Below are 24,076 nucleotides of genomic sequence, written 5' to 3'. Positions count from 1 at the left end.
TGTGAAAGGATATCAATGATAATATTCGCTGTGGGCATTGCTGTCCTTGGTGAAAGTGAAGAAGAATTACATGATTTGCCGAATGGAATGAATAGTGCAATGAGTACAGAATATGGATTGAGAGTAAATCGAAGAAAGACGAAAATAATGAGAAGTAGCAGAAATAAGAACAGCAAAAAACTGAACATCAGGATTGGTGTTCACGAATAAGGAATTCTGCTACTGGGGCAGCAAAATAACCCATGTCGGATGGAGCAGGGAGGACATAAAAAGCAGACTACCAATGGCAAAAAGGGCACTCCTGGCCAAGGGAAGTCTGCTAGTATCAAACATAGGCCTTCATTTGAGGAAATAAATGTTTGAGAATGTGCGTTTGGAGCACAGCATTGCATAGTAGTGAAACATGGACTTTGGGAAAACCGGAGGAGAATCGAAGCATTTGAGATGCGGTGCTGCAGAAGAATGTTGAAAATTAGGTGGACTGATAAGATAAGGAATGAGGGGTTTCTCTGGAGAACCGGTGAGGAAAGGAATACATGGAAAACACTGACAATAAGAAGGGATAGAATAGTAGGATATCTGTTAAAGCGTCACAGAATAACTTCCACGCTAAGAGAGGGGGGCTGTAGAGGGTCAAAACTGTAGAGGAAAACAGAGATTGGAACACATCCAGCAAATAATTGAGGACATAGGTTGCAAATGCTATTCTGAGATGAAGAGGTTGGCACAAGAAAGGAATTCGTGGCGGGTCACATCAAACCAGTCAGAAGTCTTATGACCTAAAAAAAAATTGAATTTCGAGCACCAAGGTAAACATTGACATGTCATTGCTGTTATTATGAACTTTACCTGTGGAAGACAATAATAGGAAAGGGCTTAGTTATAGCCACTTGAAGAACGTATGAACTTAGTCTTTGTGATAACTTCAGTAATTTATTTGCATCAGTATGTGGAACCAGATGAGTAGTAACAGAATTACAGAGATAGTTATGGGAGAACGATGCACTGGGCATTTCAGTGTGGTCAGCCGTAGTGGAGATCACTGCTGTGGACTGACAGCGCACTGTGGTCATTTTCGTGCGGCGGCTGGGTTTCATCAACGTCCAGTGGGTGACCAGCAGGTGCGTGGTGGTGCAGCTGGGGTAGCCGCAGGTGCACGTGGTCGCCAGCTGTCGCGTGGGGAGCCGGCAGGGCCACCTTCAGCATAGAGACGTCCACGTGGTCGTGGTCCAGCGTCGCTCGAGCCACTGGTGGCTCCATCGCGGCTCTCGATGTAGTCGTCGCCTCCTTAGAGTCGCCGGTGTAAAACAGGCCCTGTACAACAGTGAAATAAGTTGGCATCTGGGTTTATAGACTTTGGCATTTGCCCGAAATCGGCGCACAAAACGAGGCTGCGACACTTTGTGGCGACTAATAACTGTTCCGATACATCAACAATGAAATACGCTGGGGCTCCATCTTGCTGGAAGCAGAACTAGTGATTCGCCTTTTAAATAAGGGTCTTGGAACTGGGGCACAAAAGTGTAGAACTACATCGCTGATATCAATCTGCTGCAGAGTTTTGTAGCACATTATGTGCACTACGACTTTACTGCATACCGAAAACCTCTTCTGTAGGAATCAACATAGATTACGCAAACAACGTTATGTTCTTCGACGAGGTCCAGACGACTGTAGATACTTACTCCTAGATCAATGCTGTGTTCTTTTACATCGGGAAGGTGTTCACACTATAACCTAATGTATGATGTATGAGTGTACGGGACATGAGACCAACTTTGTGAGTTTACTGAAGGCATCGTTTTAAGCGGAACACCTCACGTCATTTCTAACAAAGGGAAATTTTCCGACGTATATCTTCCGACATAACCGTAGCGAACGTTACAAGACCACTACTGTTCACAATTCATAAATATTATAAAAAATAGATGTGTTTATATGTGTATATATGTTCCACATCTTCTTTTAAACCACTGGACCAGTTTCAACCACATTTGGTACTCGTATCCCTTAGTGTCAGGTAACAATTTCTGTGGGGCAAGAACCACCTACCTATGATAGTTCAGGAGATATGTCGTCATAAACATGAGATAAGTGAAAAAATGGCACAGCATGTATGAAGTTTTAATAGATTTATTCTCTACTACTAAGACAACCGTACAGCCGAGTCAACTTAAACAAATCCATGACACCTGGTAGAGCTTTTGACAGCTGTCAACTGCTAAGCGAAAACGCCTGTAGGCGAAAACGATAGCCGCCTATAAAGCTATGAAGAAATGCTGTCATACAAACGTTTACAAAACCGCGTTTCAGACAGGTGCAGCAGCTGCGCCCAGCGTAAATTTCCAGGGTCATCTCACATCGAGTTACTGCAGGACAAAACCGCGTTTCAGACAGGTGCAGCAGCTGCGCCCAGCGTAAATGTCCAGGGTCATCTCACATCGAGTTACTGCAGGTTTCATTTCTAACAGAAAATTGACAACATGAATATCTGGACAAACCGGGTTTGTCAGCTGGTAGAAAAACAAATAACCTGGTGGGTAAAGTCGAACCTCCAAGAGGCTGTTCGCAGACGATGATTTTTTTGTACAGAGACATCGTAACACTAGAAAATCACAGTGACATGCAGTAAGAGCCGCAGAAGATCGACGCTTGGCGCAAGGGATTGAGAATTGATCCTAAGCATAAATAAATGTAATATATTGTGCATAAATAATCAGGAAGACCCAGTACTGTATGGCTACATGATTGTTGGACAATCACTAGGAAGGATTTGTGAGTAAGTGTACAGACCGATTTAAAACGGAACGACCACTTAAAAGTTATGGCAGGTAAACCAGAAGCCAGAATGACGTTCACTGGAACAGACCTCGAGATGTGTAATCTACCGACGAAGGATGCAGCTTATAAAACCCTCGTTTCGTCGAAACTTGAATATTACTCACCAGTGTGGGACCCGTACCAGACAGAATTGGTAGAGCAAATGGAGAAAATCCAAAGACAACAGCACGTTTCGTCACAGCTTCGTTTAGTAAGCGAGAAAGCGTCATGGAAATGCTCATCCAGCGTTTACTACCTTCTATGTGTATTTCATGCAATGGCTAACCTACACAGTGGCTTCTCGCAAAAGGAAAGGGGAAAGCGACAATGGTACACAAAATATTTACTGTACACCAAAAGGTGGCTTTTGGAATATGTATGCAAGGTGAACATTAATAAAACAGCCAAACTGCCTGACTGGAAATGGAGGAGAAAAGGTCCTATGAACTTGTGTCCGGAAATGCATCGTTGCCACGGGAGGCCGACCAGTGTGACCGAGAGGTTCTAGGCGCTACAGTCTGGAACCGCGCGACCGCTATGGTCGCAGGTTCGAATCCTGCCTCGGGCATGGATGTGTGGGATGTCCTTAGGTTAGTTAGGTTTAAGAAGTTCTAAGTTCTAGGGGACTGATGACCTAAGAAGTTAAGTCCCATAGCGCTCAGAGCAATTTGAGCCACTTTTTGCCAAGGGAGATGGCTCCGTCGAATAAACGTTCCTATGACCACGTGCCGTGTGTTCCTTGTGTGTTGTAAGCTGTGTAATTGATGCAGGGCACTGCAAGCAGTAGAGTGGTCCGGTATTCATGTCAGGGACAAGAAGACGTGGGTGTGCTTGTATGTTGTTGTTGTGGTCTTCAGTCCTGAGACTGGTTTGATGCAGCTCTCCATGCTACTCTATCCTGTGCAAGCTTCTTCATCTCCCAGTACCTACTGCAACCTACATCCTTCTGAATCTGCTTAGTGTATTCATCTCTTGGTCTCCCCCTACGATTTTTACCCTCCACGATGCCCTCCAATACTAAATTGGTGATCCCTTGATGCCTCAGAACATGTTTTTCCAACCGATCCCTTCTTCTAGTCAAGTTGTGCCACAAACTCCTCTTCTCCCCAATCCTATTCAGTACCTCCTCATTAGTTATGTGATCTACCCATCTAATCTTCAGCATTCTTCTGTAGCACCACATTTCGAAAGCTTCTATTCTCTTCTTGTCCAAACTATTTACCGTCCATGTTTCACTTCCATACATGGCTACACTCCATACAAATACTTTCAGAAATGACTTCCTGACACTTAAATCTATACTCGATGTTAACAAATTTCTCTTCTTCAGAAACGCTTTCCTTGCCATTGCCAGTCTACATTTTATATCCTCTCTACTTCGACCATCATTGGTTATTTTGCTCCCCAAATAGCAAAACTCCTTTACTACTTTAAGTGTCTCATTTCCTAATCTAATACCCTCAACATCACCCGACTTAATTCGACTACATTCCATTATCCTCGTTTTGCTTTTGTTGATGTTCATCTTATATCCTCCCTTCAAGACACCATCCACTCCGTTCAACTGCTCTTCCAAGTCCTTTGCTGTCTCTGACAGAATTACAATGTCATCGGCGAACCTCAAAGTTTTTATTTCTTCTCCATGGATTTTAATGCCTACTCCGAATTTTTCTTTTGTTTCCTTTACTGCTTGCTCAATATACAGATTGAATAACATCGGGGAGAGGCTACAACCCTGTCTTACTCCCTTCCCAACCGCTGCTTCCCTTTCATGTCCCTCGACTCTTATAACTGCCATCTGGTTTCTGTACAAATTGTAAATAGCCTTTCGCTCCCTGTATTTTACCCCTGCCACCTTTAGAGTTGTGCTTGTATATGGCCAAGCATATAGAAACATTCGAGAGGCGGTATGGCTACACCAAAACATGTACCCTCACAGACACCAACCACATCACACAACATTTCAAGTCCCTTTTAGGCATCTGTGTGATCATGGGTCCTTTCAGACAGACGAACGTGCTGGGAGGCGGCGGACTGTGCGTACACTAAATTTGGAGGACGGGGTTCTACAGTGTACTGAGACGAATCGTAATACAAGCTACAGGCGCGCCAACATGCTGTAAGCCAGAATACGGTTATGCGTTTCCTGCATCACAACCGCTACTGTCCCTGTCACCTGCAACGAGTGCAAGGATTATCAGCAACGGGCTTCCATCTACGGGAAGGATTTTGTCGATGGTTTTGCGCCAGACCATCACAATTACTGGATTTCTGTCATCACTCCTTTTTACCAACGAAGCAACCTTTACCATAAATGGCATCATCAATCTGCGTAATCATCGTCTGTGGGCCATAGACACGACACAGTGTCAGAGGAAGTTTCATTCGTCAGTGCCACCTGCAGTGGCAAGGATGCATTTCCGGACAGGTAGCTGAGTGGTCAGCGCGACAGAATGTCAATCCTAAGGGCCTGGGTTCGATTCCCGGCTGGGTCAGACCTTTTCTCCGCTCAGGGACTCGGTGTTGTGTTGTCCTAATCATCATCATTTCATCCCCATCGACGCGCAAGTCGCCGAACTGGCGTATAATCGAAAGACTTGCACCCCGCGGACGGTCTACCCGACGGGAGGACCTAGTCGCACGACATTTCCGGAGACGTGTTCATAGGACCTTTTTTCCGTTTTATTAATGTTCGTCCCGTTTAGACAGACGGCGTCAAGCCGCTTAAGCACTTACAGGCATGGATGTGGAAGGAGAGTGCCTCACTCGGACACCAGCTACAACGTGGCGGCAGAGGCTGAGCACACCATTGCTCACTAATCTAATGATTAATCTGTACTCAAAGCTCCTTCGTTACTAATTTTATTTTACCGATAAATATTGGCCACAAACCCGATTTATCCCAGTGACAGGCTTTTTAACCCTTCTGGTTCACATGTTTAATTGGTTTTCACCTTTAGTAATTCTGACACAGGAACAACTTGCATTCTTATATTAAAAATAGAAGTCAAGCTCACAAAGTTACTTTTGTTTCAAATTACGCGTTTCGCCGTCGTTGGGCATCATCAGATTGTCCAAAAGGGAAAAGGACGTTAAGTAAATAACTATCCTGTAAATATTATAAGGCCTGGTTCTAAGCTGCGCCAAAAATTTAATTAAATCTGCAAAAAACACTCACGTAAGACTGTCAAATGAAGTTCATTGCGCCGGCTACCAGCCACATATACGTACTCGTAAATCAGTCTAGATGAAAATCCGGTTGTCAGAATAACTAAAAGGAACTGTGGGAACCTAAGCAGAAACTTTCGGGAATCAACCCACTGTCACAACCAAAGCGAGGTGTGACAAACTAACAAAGGAAACCAACGAAGAATTACAAATACCTCTGAACTGCTATAGCAGCACGCAGAGCACAGCGTAGAATCATGCGTACATCATGGTGTCCTGGATGACAAGCAGCTGAGCGGTCTAATCCGCAGCGGCACCAGAATTACTAAACGGCGGATGGCCGCATGTAGCCGCGCTAATACAATGAAACCACAATAGGTGGCACTGCTTTTTTAAGTTACGTAGAAGGCTAATACGGAGCTGAATAGCCTATACTTAATAAGAAGCAATAAATTAATTAAAGTTAAAATGTAATGAATATAATAATTATTGAGCAGGTAACATGGGCTACCTGGATCACGTGCAATACAGTGATGCTCGCTGTACCTACCAGGTAAACAGTATTGTGGCAAATGACTGTAATATTAAAAGTCAGCTAGCGAGTACGACATGTGTAAAGCACACAGAAACAGCGTCCATGAACAATTACACAATGACGGTTATACGTGCATGTGGGTGACGTAGAGCTTTGGTAGCCGGCGCAATGAACAGTTTTACGTGTGTGTTTTTTGCGGTTTTACTTAAATTTTTGGCACTGCTTAGAACCACACCTTATAATATTTACAGGGTAGCTATTTACTTAGCGCCCTTTTCCATTTTAGATAATATGATAATGCCCAATCACAGCGAAAGACGCTATTTACACTGCTGGCCACCGTAAATGCAACACCAAGAAAGACAAGAGGTAGCACAACAAAATTTATGTTGTAGATAACATGTTGACCAAGTATCAAATGATTACGTTTACAGACGTCTGCGACATGTGGTTCCTGCCAGAATCAGTAGCCAGAGTAGCCGCCATTGTTGGAGATCACCGCTGCCACACGTCTCGGCATTGAGTCAAAGAGACGTTGGATGTGTTCCTGGGGAACAGCAGCCCAAGCAGCTTCCACACGTTGCCAAAGATCATCTGGTGTGGCAGCTGGGGATGTAATCTGGGTCACTCGTTGAGCAACCATGGACCACATGTTTTCTATCGGTGAAAGATCCGGAGAGCAAGCCGGCCAGGGGAGCAATTCAATCTGGTTATTGACGAAGAACCTTTGGACAATGCGTGCCACTTGTGGTCGCGCATTATCCTGTTGAAATATGGCTGTGGTCGAGCCCTGAAAGTAAGAAAGGACAACTGGCTCCAGCACCTCGGATATGTAGCGCCGGCTATTTAAAGTACCGGCAATGCGTACTAGAGGCGTGCGAGAGTAATATCCAATACCGCCCCATACCATAATACCCGGTGCAAGACCAGTGTGACGGTGCATACTGCAGCTGTCCAGTATCCTCTCTCCACGGTGTCTCCACACTCGAATCCGACCATCGTGGTGCTGCAGACAGAAGCGTACCTCGCCAGTAAAGACAACGTCATTCCATTCTGCCGTCCACATCCGTCTGTCATCACACCATTGGCGACGGAGACGTCTGTGGTTCTGCGTCAATGGTAGACGAAGCAATGGACGTCTTGCGGACAGACCACTCTGCTGTAAACGGCGTCGAATGGTACGCGCAGACACTGGATGATGCGTTACAGACGCAATGTGCTGTGCTATGGTTCGGGATGTCACTGAGCGATCCGTCACTGCCACGTGCACAATTTGCCTATCAGCACGTGCAGTGGTGCACCGAGGTGAAAGCGATCGACCACGTCGGTCCGTCGTACCCTCCTGCATCCAACGGTCACATATCCGCATTACAGTTGTTTGGTTTCGTCCAACACGACTAGCGATTTCTCTGTATGATAATCCACAATCTCGGTAAGCCACTATCCTTCCTCTGTCGAACTCGGATACTTGATCAAACGATGTTCGCTGTTGTCTACGAGTCATAACTGATCGTCTTGTGAAACAACCACAAGGTAAACACACGTGCCGAACGTACACTCGTCGAAATCGCCAAGCCTTAAATGGCACTATGAGGTGGCGCCACAGGCGCGCGTGATGTGCGTCTGCGCTGAAATTCTAATCAGTTGCATATCTCATCGCTGCAAACCCATGGTGTAAATTTCACTTGATTCGGATGCTTCCTTCAGGGTGTTGCATTTACGGTGGCCAGCAGTGTATAAAGAAAAATATATTTGCAACCGTGACTGTTTTATTTTTAACATAACCGTGAAAACCGGTTGCTGTATCAATAATCCAACGTTGGAATGGAATGAATACTACAGTTGCATTCTGTACTGTTTTGTGCAGAGAGGGTAACAAAGGTTGTGTGTGAGTGGCCAACTGCAGCTATAACATAAATATTTACACAAGTTTGTCACCAAACAGACTAACCAGTTCATATTTGATAATACTGGATGAGATATCCATATTGAGAAAAGTGACCATATTGAGATTAGTGACCAGTTTATATTTGATTAATATTGAATGAGATATCCATATTGAGATTTGTTACACTTGTTATGCCTATTGTGATGAAACGCACTCTTTACTACACAGAAAATGTGGACACACTTCAGTCACCTGATCGTTCGCAATTGCAGTCCATGCTGGGTAAATTGCACAACATACCTAGGCAATTATCTAGATAGCGCAGAGTCAAGCCAGTCCGATACTAATACGCAGTACAGCAATACAAAATTGTAATCAGGCTGAAATCCCATAAACAGCCAGGTCATGAAAGTATAGAGTAAACAAGGAAGTGCCTTAAGCAGAGCATGATTCGAAATGTCCTATAGTGACCCGGCGGCTCGGTGTCATCCCCGGCTTGACTTCAGCTGCCATGTCCATGTGTCGGGCCTCTGGCGCTACTTTCTCGCTGTATGAGGAGTCTTTGGCAGCAGACAGCACGGAGTATCGACCTGACTGTCAAATTAAATCACATTGGATCAGATTAGATTCAGTTTTCGTTTCACAGACCAAAAAATGACATGAGTCCCATGGGCATGGAACATGTCAGAAAATATGCATAAAAAGCATAAAACATTTGAATATAATACTCACTTCCCTGATCATCTGTCAAGAGAGATTATCAAAATATGCGAATGCATTACAGTAAGCCGGAACTGATGATGTTTACAGAATTAATATTCTATCAGAATTAAACACAGCTGTGCTGTTTTCATAAATTCACCATACACAAAATACCTAATCTTGACTGTCGTGACCAAAAGCTCTGAAAACTGAAATTTAGCAGACATTTTTACGTAAGCAAGTCTGACAGTCCTATTAAGCTTTTCATATATAGAGTAGAAGAAATTGCATACCAAAAAGTCTTTCAAACTCTATTTAAAATTTGCTTTATCTGAAACCAAGTTTTTAATGGCTGCTGAATATTGGATCCCTTTTTGGACCAAGGTAATTGATTTTAAGTTTTTTTTGTAGATTGTTCTTATCCCTAATATTGATAATATGTATTAAGCTATTGACTGGAAATAGAGACATATTATTTGCAACAAATTTCGTTAAGGAATAAATATACTGGGAAGCAGTGGTTAGAATACGCAGTTCTTTCAACTGGTTTCTACATGATGTTTTCGAATTTACGCCATAAATTAGTTTTTGGCACTCTAAAAACTTACGCTCGGTTTAACGAGTTATCCCAAATATAATCCACAATAGTAGAATGAAAGTAAGCCAAGTATGCAAGTTTTTGTTATATTTATATCTCCTACAGCTGACATCATTAGTCATGCCAATACAGAGTTGTTTAGGTGCCGCAGCAATTCTGTGGTATGCCCTTCCCAACTGACTTTATCATGAAATTGTAATCTCACAAATTTAACATTGTCAACAGCTTCTATCTGCATGTCTTCATATGCTATACACATGCTGGAACAAAATCTCTTACAGGTTCTAAAGTGCATATAGTGTGTCTTTTCAAAGTTGAATGACAGTAAATTACCATTAAATAATTTATTAATGTCAGTGAAAATTTCATTGGCAGCCATTTATAAACCTGTACTTGACTTGTATTTATTGCAATGTTTTCGTCATCTGAAAACAAAACAAACTTAGCATCCGGTAATGTAACAGAGGAGACGTCATTAAAGTACACAAGAAAAAGCAATGGGCCCAAGATGGAATCTTGAGGAACACACATGCAATTAATTTCCAGTCAGATAAAGACTGATTGCTTACTCCACAAGTATTTCGCCACGACGCCCTTTGTTTCCTGTTAGTTAGGTAAGACTCGAACCATTTTGTTGTACTGCCAGTGACACCATAATACAAATGACAAATCACAATGCTGTGATTTGGCCAGAGATACAGCATCCTTCTACATATACAATACATCTACATATATATTGTGCAAGTCAGTGTATGGTGCATGGCGGAGGATACCACATATCACCGGTCATTTCCTTTCCTGTGCCACTCACAAACAGAGCGACGGAATAAAAGCCTCCACACAAGGCTAATTTATCGCATCTTTTATTCGTGGTCCTTTCCCGAAAGGTGCGTTGGCGGCAGAAGAATCGTTCTGCAGTAAGTTTCGAATGCCGATTCTCTAAATTTCCGCAATAGTCCCTCATGAGAAGAGCATCGTCTTATCTCGAAGAATCTCATTTGAGATCAGAAAGAATCTCCATAATATCTGCATACTGATCAGACCCACCAATAACAAATCTAGCAGCACACCTCTCAATTGCCTCGATGTCTTCCTTTAATCCGACTTGGTGGGAATCCCAAACACTCAAACAGTACTCAAGAAGGGTCACACGTTATTCCAAAGGCTCTGAGCACTATGGGACTTAACTTCTGAGGTCATCAGTCCCCTAGAACTTAGAACTACTTAACCCTAACTAACCTAAGGACGTCACACACATCCATGCCCGAGGAAGGATTCGAACCTGCGACCGTAGCAGTCGCGCGGTTCCAGACTGTAGTTCCTAGAACCGCTCGGCCACTCCGGCCGGCTATTCAAAAAAAAAAACTTGGTAGGCGACGGTACCTACATTTTCTGCACCAGGAACTTATGCGAACGCTTGAGTATTTCCCTGTGTGTAACATGAGGGTAATGTACACTGAAGTGCCAAAGAACCTGGTATAGACATACATATTCAAATACAGAGATATGTAAACAGGCAGAATACAGCGCTGAGGTCAGCAATGCCTATATAAGACAATAAGTGTCTGGCTCAGTTGTTACATCGGTTACTGCTCCCACAATGGCAAATGGCAGGTTATTACAATTTAAGTGAGTTTCAACGTGGTGTTATAGCGATAGGACACTGCATCTCTCAGGTAATGATGAAGTGGGGCTTTTCCCGTACTACCATTTCACGAGTGTACTGTGAATATCAGGAATCCGGTAAAACCTCAATTCTCCGACATCCCTGCGGCCGGAAAAAGGTCCTACAAGAATGGGGACAACGACGGCTGAAGAGAATCGTTCAACGTGACAGATGTGCAACCCTTCCGCAAATTGCTACAGATTTCAATGCTGGGCAATCAAAAAGTGTCAGCGTGCAAACCATTCAACGAAGCATCATCAATATGGGCTTTTGAAGCCGAAGGCCCACTCGCGTACCCTTGATGACCGCAAGATACAAAGCTTCATGCCTCACCTGGGCGCGTCAAAGCCGACATTGGACTGTTGAAAACTGCAAACATATTGCCTGGTCAGACGAGTCTCGTTTCAAACTGTATTGAGCAGATGGACGTATATTGGTATGAACACAACCTCATGAATCCATGGTGAATGTCAGCAGGGGACAGCTCAAGCTGGTGGAGGCTCTGTAGTGGTGTGGGGCTTGTGCAGTTGGATTGATATGGGACCCCTGATACGTCTAGATAGGACGTTGATGGATGACACGTACGAAAGCATCCTGTCTGGTCACCTACATCCACTCATGTCCATTGTGCATTCCGACGGACTTGGGCAATTCCAGCAGGACAATGCGACGCCCCACACGTCCAGAATTGCTACAGAGTGGCTCCTGAGTTTAAACACTTCCGTGGCCACGAAGGAGGATCGTACAAACATACCGCTGTTTGAGTCTCGTACAGATTCCCGTATGGAGGACATAGTGATAGACACCCCTGGGGTTGTGAAGCAGCTGAATGGGTTGAAAATAAATAAATCGCCAGGTCCTGATGGGATTCCAATTCGGTTTTACAGAGAGTATTCTACTGCATTGGCTCCTTACTTAGCTTGCATTTATCGCGAATCTCTTGCCCAACGTAAAGTCCCGAGCGACTGGAAAAAAGCGCAGGTAACGCCTGTATATAAGAAGGGTAGAAGGACCGGTCCTCAAAATTACAGACCAATATCCTTAAAAGCAGTTTGTTGCAGGATTCTCGAACATATTCAGTTCGAATATAATGAATTTCCTTGAGACAGAGAAGTTGCTGTCCATGCATCAGCACGGCTTTAGAAAGCATCGCTCCTGCGAAACGCAACTCGCCCTTTTTTCACATGATATCTTGCGAACCATGGATGAAGGGTATCAGACGGATGCCATATTCCTTGACTTCCGGAAAGCGTTTGACTCGGTGCCCCACTGCAGACTCTTAACTAAGGTACGAGCATATGGGATTGATTCCCAAGTATGTGAGTGGCTCGAAGACTTCTTAAGTAATAGAACCCAGTACGTTGTCCTCGATGGTGAGTGTTCATCGGAGGTGAGGGTATCATCTGGAGTGCTCCAGGGAAGTGTGGTAGGTCCGCTGTTGTTTTCTATCTACATAAATGATCTTTTGGATAGGGTGGATAGCAATGTGCGGCTGTTTGCTGATGATGCTGTGGTATACGGGAAGGTGTCATCGTTGAGTGAGTGTAGGAGGATACAAGATGACTTGGACAGGATTTGTGATTGGTGTTAAGAATGGCAGCTAACCCTAAATATAGATAAATGTAAATTAATGCAGATGAATAGGAAAAAGAATCCTGTAATGTTTGAATACTCCATTAGTAGTGTAGCGCTTGACACAGTCACGTCGATTAAATATTTGGGCGTAACATTGTAGAGCGATATGAAGTGGGACAAACATGTAATGACAGTTGTGGGGAAGGCGGATAGTTGTCTTCGGTTCATTGGTAGAATTTTGGGAAGATGTGGTTCATCTGTAAAGGAGACCGCTTATAAAACACTAATACGACCTATTCTTGAGTACTGCTCAAGCGTTTGGGATCCCTATCAGGTCGGATTGAGGGAGGACATAGAAGAAATTCAGAGGCGGGCTGCTAGATTTGTTACTGGTAGGTTTGATCATCACGCGAGTGTTCCGGAAATGCTTCAGGAACTCGGGTGGGAGTCTCTAGAGGAAAGGAGGCGTTCTTTTCGTGAATCGCTACTGAGGAAATTTAGAGAACCAGCATTTGAGGCTGACTGCAGTACAATTTTACTGCCGCCAACTTACATTTCGCGGAAAGACCACAAAGATAAATAAGAGAGATTAGGGCTCGTACAGAGGCATATAGGCAGTCATATTTCCCTCGTTCTGTTTGGGAGTGGAACAGGGAGAGAAGATGCTAGTTGTGGTACGAGGTACCCTCCGCCACGCACCGTATGGTGGATTGCGGAGTATGTATGTAGATGTAGATGTAGAAATTCCCCAGACATGAACATTATTGAGCATATCTGGGATGCCTTGCAATGTGCTGTTCTCCATCCCCTCGTACTCTTACGGATTTATGGACAGCCTCCAGCACTACTTCAGACATTAATCCAGTTCATGTCACGTGATGTTGCGGCACTTCTGCATGATAGCGGTGGCCCTGTATGATATTAAGGGGGTTTACAACTTTCTTTGGCTCTTCAGTGTAGTACATGCATGACGAGGCCCTAGCACATATAGCTACTGGTGTACAGTGGATGGACAAACAGATGGAAAGAAGCACACATTACCATGCGTAATACGGTGTAGTAAAACCGCTGCCATTCAAAATAGCTCACATTCGTCTCGGAATGGATAAATATAGGACCTGCATGGTTTTCAATATAGTCTTACATCATTCTGGTAGCAAAACAGTGTCAAGTTCAGGCAATGATGATTGAGAGCTGGTTTCTCAGGATGGGGCCGGATAAGGTTACAATTGTGGATGGGGCCGTAATCAGGCACAACAAGTACGTAAACTTTATTTAAAGAAATTAAAATAAAAAAATCTCTTTAAAAAAACACAATTGACTGTATGACGGCTGAAGGCCTTATCACAGGAAAAAAATTCCACAATTTTGGGGGCTGAAGGCCACCAACAATAACCTCAAACAACAAACGGCTGAAGGCCTGAGTTAGTAATCAGAAGAACAATTCCAAATAGCACATATTAAGATAAATACTTCGTTTTAAAACAAACTGTAACACGACTGAAGGCCTTATTATAAAAGATCAGAAATTATTACTTGGCTGAAGGCCACAAACAATTTCAAATAACAAACGGCCGAAGACCTGAATTAGAAGTTAGGAAAACAATTCCAAATAGCACACACCTCAACAAATACCTTGCTTTTAAAATAAGTTTGCTTTTTTTTAAAAAAAAAAAGAACTTATTGTAACACAGCAGAAGGCCTTATCACGAAAGAAGTGAAATTATTACTCGGCTGAAGGCCACACACAACTTCAAATAACAAACGACTGAAGGCCTGAATTAGAAGTCAGAAGAACAATTCCAAATAGCACTTTTAAAATATATACCTTGCTTTTAAAACAAGTTTGCTTAAAAAAACTTACTATAAGAAGGCCTTATCACGAAAGATGTGAAATAACTGCTCAGTTGAAGGCCACACCAGCAATAATTAAAAAATTACAATTACCCTTAAAACAACATCACAATCTAAGGAATCAGGCCAAGCGGTTCTCAGCAAGTGTTCCAAGGGTCGGCCTGGGAAGGTAACCCAGACATAAGGTAAGGTGAGACAGGCAGCCAAGAGCTGTACTCACGTAACAGGATGGCAACTCAACTAGGGGCAGCTTAAGCGCCGACCGACCGACTAACTGATCCGCCTAACGTCCGATCACCGGTGCAGCGACGGAATATTTTTAGGCAAGGGCGAAGAGACAGACAGCACTGCGTCTTCAGAAAACACCCAAGGTCGAAGGAAACTCCAGAACCAAGGTAGAGCTCCCAAAAAATATGCACATTACATTACAAGAGGCTGTCGAACTACACGCTATTTTGGACAGCATCAACACGATGAGGAAAGGTACACTTCTGGAAAGGTACGCTAACCTCCAGGGCAGGTAACTGAGGTGTTAGCGGCTACAAGGCAGAAAATACCGCTGGTTGCACTTCACTAATAAGAATGGTACTAAATTCAATGATGAATAACAAATAGAGAAAGACGTCTGAAATTTTTCACTGCCTCGAAAGACTTCACTCATCGCCACCAGGCTCAGCGGCTCTGGGAGCAACCACCCGCCGACCAAAGGCGAGATCTCAGAATAGTCGAGGTCGCATTAGCAGTTAACTCCTCACTCAGCTTAAACGTCCAGGGTTCGGTGCGCAACGAAGTCGTCGCTCTCGCAGCTACCCCTCCTCGATCCGGTAGTGGCAGCACGCCGCCAGCGGCCCCGGCTTGCTCTCGCGCTGCACAAACCTGCTCACTTCTGCGCCCCAACCGAACTGAAGTCCATTCGCTACTCTCCTCCAAATCCATTACGCAGACACCATTAAAATAATTGCTCATTTAAAAACACAAGATAAATACGGATCCGGGAAAACGATTCCACCAACAACTCGCAATATTAAAACCAGTCACTGTGAAACAACACGGACGAATTATAAGTCGGCACAAACACAGAGAAGCCAGAAGCGATCGGAAGACTAAATGCACGTCGTCCGCTGCGACGACCGACCGAACGACCAACCAACGGTCGTCCCCACTCAAGTCAGGCACGGGAAAGATCCCAGTATAAATCGTCGACTGACAACTTATTGCCATGAGGTCACTTCGATGGGCACACACACACACACACACACACACACAAGTGAAAGTTGCACTACTCGAATAACACGGTCCATTCAACTAGAACTCGCTGAATCCGGGCCTTGTAGTCATGCACTCTCGCGACCACATGCTTCTGTCGGACAGTACATGTGTGTCGCCATCGGTCGGGCGAGTACTGGCTGTCGGTACCTTACTGCTGCTCCGTCTCAACTCAGCTCGCTCGACAAACGACGACCCGGAAATACTAGAGGCCGCTCCAAAGATGGTACCACAGTACGAGTTATCGATAAGCGTTACTGCTGCCACTCACAGACAGACAAGGCGAGCAAACGTAATGGCGCCAGTGAGATGTGACAACTCATCCTCTTGTCTACTAAACCAGCCTTAGGCAGTGGTTGGTTGGTTAGGGGTATAAAGGAACCAAACTGCAGCGTCATCGGTTCCTTTTTCCTCAAGAAAACAAGTCTCAAGGTAAAACAATTAAAAACAATAGAGTTGGGAGAAGTAATAGGGTTTGAAACCGACGGGGAACCACACCAAAAGAGAAAGCGAAAGAAGCGAACCAAAGGGGGAAACGCACACTAAAAGGAAAGATAGAGCAAGGTATTAAAATCATACATCAGATGGCCTCGACTGGCTGATCACAAGTGTAAAAAAGGATGAGCCAGACACTCTGCAGTCGCCAGCTTAAAAGACAAGGCGAGAGGAACACACATAGAGAAAAGACGAACAACAAGGCAAACAAAATTCAAAGAAATTGTTATGAAGAGGTATAAGGGAGGAAGGATGGAGGCCTGGGAAAGAAGGCCAGATGCCCAACCTTAGATTGTACAATAAAAATCCCAATCACGAATAAAACATAAAACTAAATCGCCCGTTGGGGCATTGTTGCCCAATACCATAGGTAGGGTGCTGGTAAGGTTAAAAGTCTCCACAGACTGGCTAAAATTGGGCTGTCCAACAAGAGGTGGACGACAGTTACGTGGGAGCCACAGTGGCACCGAGGTTGGTCCTTGCGACGGAGGAGGTGACCATGTGTTAGCCAAGTATGGCCAATGCAGAGCCGGCAAAGGACAACAGAGTCCCTGCAAGTGGCCTGCGTAGACGACTGCCACACATTCGTTGTCTACTTGATAACGCGGAGTTTCTTTGGGGGACTGAGGGTGCACCATTCAGTATCCCAGATCGCGAAAACATTGCGGCGGGAGACTGATCGGAGATCATTCTCGGGCAGGTCAATCTCCAGAGTTGGTTTACCGGTAGCCTGTTTGGCCAGGCTGCCAGCAAGTTCGTTGCCCAGTTTTCCGACATTCCTGGGGTCCAAATGATGGTCCCTGAATATCCACTGCTCCCAACGGCTTAAAGAGACTCCTGGATAGTCACTGCCAAACGATGTCAAGGAATGCACTGGTCAAGAGCTTGTAGGCTGCTTAAGGAGTCACTACAGATGACGAAGGACTCACTGGTGCAGGAGTGGATACGCTGAAGAGTGCGATAGATGGCTACCAATGCTGCAATGGAAACACTGCCCAGAGGAGCGCTGTTCAGTATGGAGAGCTTGGGCGTAAGCAAAGCCAAGACTGTCGACCATTGATCCATCTGTGTAGACTATTTCTGAGCACTCACAGAGAAGAGTGAGAAATTTCCAGCGGAATGCCTTAGGAGGAATGGAGATTTTTGTTCCTTGCAATAGGTCCAGCCAAATCCATGGCCGTGGTATGAACCATGGAGGTGTATGTAACTGGACCCACAGGAAAGATGGTAGAGGGGAAGCATCGAGTTCATTAAGATGCAACCTGACACAGACGGCGAGCGGATTCCGAGTTCTAGGCTGCCGTTGCAGGAGATGGATCGCCACTTTAGGGAAAAAAAGATGGTAATTTGGATGATGAGGCAAGCTACGAATGTGGGCAGTATAATTTGCAAGCAGTAGCTGCCGCCGGAGCTGCAATGGGGGAACACCAGCTTCCACAAGGAAGCTGCTCATGGAGCTCGTTCGGAAGGCTCCCATCACGAGCCTAACTCTGCAGTAGTAGATAGGGTCCAGCAAATGAAATGTGGAGGGTGATGCTGAACTATACACCAGGCTATTACAGTCAATATGGGACTGTACGAGGGCTTCATACAGCAGGAGTGTAAGATGATCAACACCACAATCAGTGTGGCTCAGAAATCGAATAATATTAAGATGCCGCCAGCACTTGCCCTTAAGCTGATGAAGATGGGGAAACCAAGTCAAGCAGCTGTCGAAGACCAGCCCCAAAAAGCGGTAAGTCTTCACTACATCTGGCGGAGGACCCCACTCATGCAGAGTAGCAAGGATATGGTATCGCCAAGTGGTATCATAGGCCTTTGTCAGGTCGAAAAAGATAGCAATAAGGTGTTGTCGCTGGGAAAAGGCCGATCAAATGGCAAACTACAGGCGCACCAAGTTGTCGATGGTGGTGCGCCGTTGGTGAAAACCACCCTGAGATGGAGCCAGAAGGCCCTGAGACTCAAGGAGCCAATACAACCGCCATCTCACTACACGTTCGAGCAGCTTGCACAGAACGTTCGTGAGGCTGATGGGACGATAGCTATCAACGTCTAGTGGGTTCTTATCGGGCTTTAGCACTAGGATGATGATACTTTCCCGACATTGCGATGGGAATTCGCTATCGCTCCAGATGCTGTTGAAGATGGCAAGGAGGTGGCGCTGGGAATCCGCTAATACATATTTAAGCATTCGGGAATGGATGTGATCTGGGCCAGGGGATGTGTCAGGACTGTCAGCAAGTGCACTGAGAAATTTTCACTCACTGAAGGGGACATTATATGGGTCAGGGTGGGGTGGAGTAAAAGAGAGGTGTTGTCGTTCCACCCACTGTTTGAGGAGGTGAAAGGCAGCATGGTAATTCTCAGATGCAGAAGTGCGAGCATAGTGCTTGGCAAGACGCACTGTGAGTACTTCTGGATCGGCAGGTACAGCTCCATTTGTGGAAATTCCAGGTACACCTGCAGAGGTCTCGTAGCCGTAAAGTTGTTGGAGCTACGTCCAAACCTGGGAAGGGGAGGTTCGTGTCCCAATAGTCGATGCGAAGTGTTCCCAAAGTTCCAGCTTCTGTCGTATGATGAGTAGGCGGACCTGGGCATGGAGCTGTTTGAAGGCAATGATGTTCTCCAGGGACGGATGGTGCTTATGATGTTGGAGGGCTCACCTACAGTGTCTAATGGTAGCAGCGATTTCCGGCGACCACCAAGACACTATCACCAGGGGCAACCAGAAGAACGAGAGATTGCCGATTCACTATGGCAATAACGGTAGTAGTGATGGTGTAGACCACCACATCGATGGTGGCGTGTAACGGAGACACAACGTCGGTAGCGGAACTGAAAGTGTCCCAGTCAGCCTTGGGAAGAGCCCATTTGGGCAAGCGCTGAGATGAGGGACGCTAGGATAGTGACAGGAAGAGTGGAAAGCAGTAAATAAAGCAGGCAAAAAGGAATACAAACGTCTCAAAACTGAGATCGACAGGAAGTGCAAAATGGCTAAGCAGGGATGGCTAGAGGACAAATGTAAGGATGTAGAGGCTTATCTCACTAGGGGTAAGATAGATACAGCTTTCAGGAAAATTAAAGAGACCTTTGGAGAAAAGAGAACCACTTGTATGAATATCAAGAGCTCAGATGGAAACCCAGTTCTAAGCAAAGAGGGGAAAGCAGAAAGGTGGAAGGAGTATATAGAGGGTCTATACAAGGGCGATGTACTTGAGGACAATGTTATGGAAATGGAAGAGGATGTGGATGAAGATGAAATGGGAGATACGATACTGCGTGAAGAGTTTGACAGAGCACTGAAAGACCTGAGTCGAAACAAATCCCCGGGAGTAGACAACATTCCATTAGAACTACTGACGGCCTTGGGAGAGCCAGTCCCGACAAAACTCTACCATCTGGTGAGCAAGAAGTACGAGACAGGTGAAATACCCTCAGACTTCAAGAAGAATATAATAATTCCAATCCCAAAGAAAGCAGGTGCTGACAGATGTGAAAATTACCGAACTATCAGTTTAATAAGTCACAGCTGCAAAATACTAACGTGAATTATTTACAGACGAATGGAAAAACTGGTAAAAGCCGACCTCGGGGAAGATCAGTTTGGATTCCATAGAAATGTTGGAACACGTGAGGCAATACTGACCTTACGACTTATCTTAGAAGGAAGATTAAGGAAAGGCAAACCTACGTTTCTAGCATTTGTAGACTTAGAGAAAGCTTTTGACAATGTTGATTGGAATACTCTTTTTCAAATTCTAAAGGTGGCAGGGGTAAAATACAGGGAGCGAAAGGCTATTTACAATTTGTACAGAACCAGATGGCAGTTATAAGAGTCGAGGCGCATGAAAGGGATGCAGTGGTTGGGAAGGGAGTGAGACAGGGTTGTAGCCTCTCCCCGATGTTATTCAATCTGTATATTGAGCAAGCAGTAAAGGAAACAAAAGAAAAATTTGGAGTAGGTATTAAAATCCAGGGAGAAGAAATGAAAACTTTGAGGTTCGCCGATGACAGTGTAATTCTGCCAGAGACAGCAAAGGACTTGGAAGAGCAGTGGAACAGAATGGACAGTGTCTTGAAAGGAGGATATAAGATGAACATCAACAAAAGCAAAACGAGGATAATGGAATGTAGTCTAATTCAGTCCGGTGATGCTGAGGGAATTAGATTAGGAAATGAGACACTTAAAGTAGTAAAGGAGTTTTGCTATTTGGGGAGCAAAATATCTGATGATGGTCGAAGTAGAGAGGATATAAAATGTAGACTGGCAATGGCAAGGAAAGCGTTTCTGAAGAAGAGACATTTGTTAACATCGAGTATAGATGTAAGTGTCAGGAAGTCATTTCTGAAAGTATTTGTATGGAGTGTAGCCATGTATGGAAGTGAAACATGGACAATAAATAGTTTGGACAAGAAGAGAATAGAAGCTTTTGAAATGTGGTGCTACAGGAGAATGTTGAGGATTAGGTGGTTCAAATGGTTCAAATGGCTCTGAGCACTATGGGACTCAACTGCTGAGGTCATTAGTCCCCTAGAACTTAGAACTAGTTAAACCTAACTAACCTAAGGACATCACAAACATCCATGCCCGAGGCAGGATTCGAACCTGCGACCGTAGCGGTTTTGCGGTTCCAGACTGCAGCGCCTTTAACCGCACGGCCACTTCGGCCGGCGAGGATTAGGTGGGTAGATCACGTAACTAATGAGGAGGTATTGAATAGGATTGGGGAGAAGAGAAGTTTGTGGCACAACTTGACTAGAAGAAGGGGTCGGTTGGTAGGACATGTCCTGAGGCATCAAGGGATCACAAATTTAGCATTTGAGGGCAGTGTGGAGGGTAAAAATCATAGAGGGAGACCAAGAGATGAATACACTAAGCAGATTCAGAAGGATGTAGGTTGCAGTAGGTACTGGGAGATGAAGGAGCTTGCACAGGATAGATTAGCATGGAGAGCTGCATCAAACCAGTCTCAGGACTGAAGACCACCACAACAACAACAACAACCATACAAGTCATCATGAACTCTCCAGGCCGCACCAGATGCAGAACTACTGTAAACGGATGGGGCATCGCCAATAGCTCTGAATGTGACTTGGGAACAACAGGGCAGAGTGTGGAGCACATTGTTCAATTGTGCTCCAAGAGAAGAAACTCTGGTAATCTCCTGGAAGCTACAGCTGAAGCTTTTAATTGGGTATCAAATGTGTTAATTCTTTGTTTAATGTGTGTTATGTAATTTTTATTTGTAAATAGATGATCCGCAATTTTTCTCTCATTTGTGTTTGTAACTTGGAATCTGTAGATCTGAGTTCAACATATAACCAATAAATAACAAATCAGTTCATCTGCAATGAAATTGGAAACTGCCCAAAAATTCACATACAGGCTGTATAGCCCACCAGCACCCATCTTTCTCGGAATACGGATTACAAATCACCTCGATTAGGGAGAATGCGTTTGGTGATGGTGCTCACCCCTGCTCACCTTGAAGTAGCTGAAGAGGCTGGGACGTGGCCTCGCTGTGCAGTGTCCTGCGCAGACCATCAACGCCATCAGCAGCAGAGGGAAAGGCGCAGTGATGTTCATATTCTAGCCTCTGGCAGGCATCTGTTGCCTAGCGCCTTATCTCCAAGGGACTTCCCGCCTGTAATACCGGTCGTTCGACGCGGTAGTTCGTCTCGGACCAGCGCACGTAGAGAATGGCCATCGTCTGTTACGATCCGATAAAACGGCCCTGCAGTAGTATATGATTGCGCCTGTTTTTGACTCTTTAAATGTCACGAGCGTTGTTTGATAATTATAAATAAACGACTACAGGAAGTCAGAGAGCGAACGTGGAATTGCGATCACACTTTTGGAACGGGTATCAAAAAATTGAAACAGTGTACATGGAAATGTTATTTGGCGATGGCTACTGGTAGGTCTCTCTCTTTCGTTTATTCTCAGTCCATATGATGTGCTTAGTACGCTGTTCATTCCGTTACAAAAGTCCTGTAATTCTTCCTTGTTTTTACTCAGGATAACAATTACAACAATGAATATTATCACTGATATCCTGTGACTCCGAATTTTAATCGCACTTCTGATCCTTTCTTTTATTTCCTTAAATGGTTCTTGATATACGTGTTGAACAAGCTACAAGAAAGAGCATATCCGTGCTTTACACCCTTTTTAATAGGAGCACTTTTTTCTTGGTGCTCTGTTCTTATTACTCTCTCGCTGTTTTTGTATCTAACGCATACAACTTTTTTTTCCGTTTATGTATTCGTATTTCTCTGAGGATTTCGTACATCTTGTACTGCTTTAGACTGTCGAATACTTTTTCGTAAAGTAGGAAACAGGGCACAAGGCTGCTGGAACTGAATGCTGAGGATCTGAGGAGACATAGAAAAAAGAGATTTTTTGACAAAACAAAGAGGCAAACACTGGTAACAACACAGTACTATCGTAAGCAGCCGGTGGTATATTCATGGTTAAGGAATTAAATAAAATAACATTACAAAAATACCACCCACTTAAGCAAGCAGTTCTTGAAGGTGTGCAACATAAACAGCCTTTTAATGAATGCAGTATTACTGCTACATAGAATTAACTTCACAATTAAAATAAAAAAGACTTGACTACCGGTGTAAAATGAATGAACGAATTTTGACCCAGGCAAAATGATAGTCCCTTACGAATGTCAATACAGCAACACGGTTTACAGTAAGCTAGAAGGTTTCAAACTATTCAGATGTAAACAGCAAAACTCTCTGTCACCACTGAGCAACCTGATTAATAACCAAAAAATCTGCAGCTTACAGAGAAAAGCATAACAACACATATCGGGTGATCATTACATAGCGCAGTAGCCTGAAGAGAGTAAACACAAATTAGCACACTACTGACGGTTGGCGTTCAGCAGCGGCCGCGTTTCTGAATTTCGTGCGCGAGACACGACCGGAAACGACAACCAGCACGGCTGTACACTGACAACAGCTGTGTATCAAACACAAAACCAACATTAATATACAATTCACTTAAACAAATCACCACAACGCTAAAATACAGGATTATCAAGGTAGAAAACAAATGGAGATAACATTCACCTCAAAATTTCTTGAATTCGGTATTACGTGATAAACTACAGTAGCAGTTGATGTTAATGCTGTCGTTAAGACAGCTTGCATCAAATTGACACGCATAAAAGGAAATCTTCAGATCCACTCAGGACTTTGACCTTGTAAAGAACTAAAACCTGCACAAAATTTTTAACTACTAAGAATACCGCCCTTTGACGGCACAAGGTGTTTAGCAAGTTACAACCTCTCACAGGCAGAAATTAGCACAGCAGAATCCAACTTAAGTTTAACCTTTAGCACGCAAGCGAGGAATTCATTGACAAATCGTGAAAGTAGCAATTCACTCAGATAAGATACAAATTCGCCGAATACCGACCACAACTGACAGCAATCAAGAACTGATAGCTAAATCAAACAGGGCACAATGGTGAGCATGTTCTCATGTTT

General features: G+C 44.4%; 1 protein-coding gene across 1 annotated transcript; it reads right to left on the bottom strand.

The window, feature by feature from the left end:
• Nucleotides 1-1,023: 1,023 nt before the first annotated feature.
• LOC126252506 (uncharacterized) lies at nucleotides 1,024-22,157 on the bottom strand. The gene is made up of 2 exons (XM_049953402.1): nucleotides 22,053-22,157; nucleotides 1,024-1,314 (listed from the first exon to the last, which is right to left on the bottom strand). The coding sequence occupies exons 1-2, from the start codon at nucleotides 22,152-22,154 to the stop codon at nucleotides 1,024-1,026; spliced, it is 393 nt and encodes a 130-aa protein (XP_049809359.1). The 5' UTR covers nucleotides 22,155-22,157.
• Nucleotides 22,158-24,076: the final 1,919 nt, after the last annotated feature.

Source organism: Schistocerca nitens, chromosome 4 (assembly GCF_023898315.1).
Source record: "Schistocerca nitens isolate TAMUIC-IGC-003100 chromosome 4, iqSchNite1.1, whole genome shotgun sequence".
Classification (NCBI taxonomy): Eukaryota; Metazoa; Arthropoda; class Insecta; order Orthoptera; family Acrididae; genus Schistocerca; species Schistocerca nitens.
This window is presented reverse-complemented; position numbering and strand designations above follow the sequence as displayed.

Excerpts from the sequence above, each read along its gene's own strand:
- LOC126252506 (XM_049953402.1), bottom strand. The coding sequence starts at position 22,154 with ATGAACATCACTGCGCCTTTCCCTCTGCTGCTGATGGCGTTGATGGTC. Across the intron at positions 1,315-22,052 it reads GCCTCTTCAGCTACTTCAAG|GGCCTGTTTTACACCGGCGA; the intron begins GTGAGCAGGGGT and ends ACTGTTGTACAG.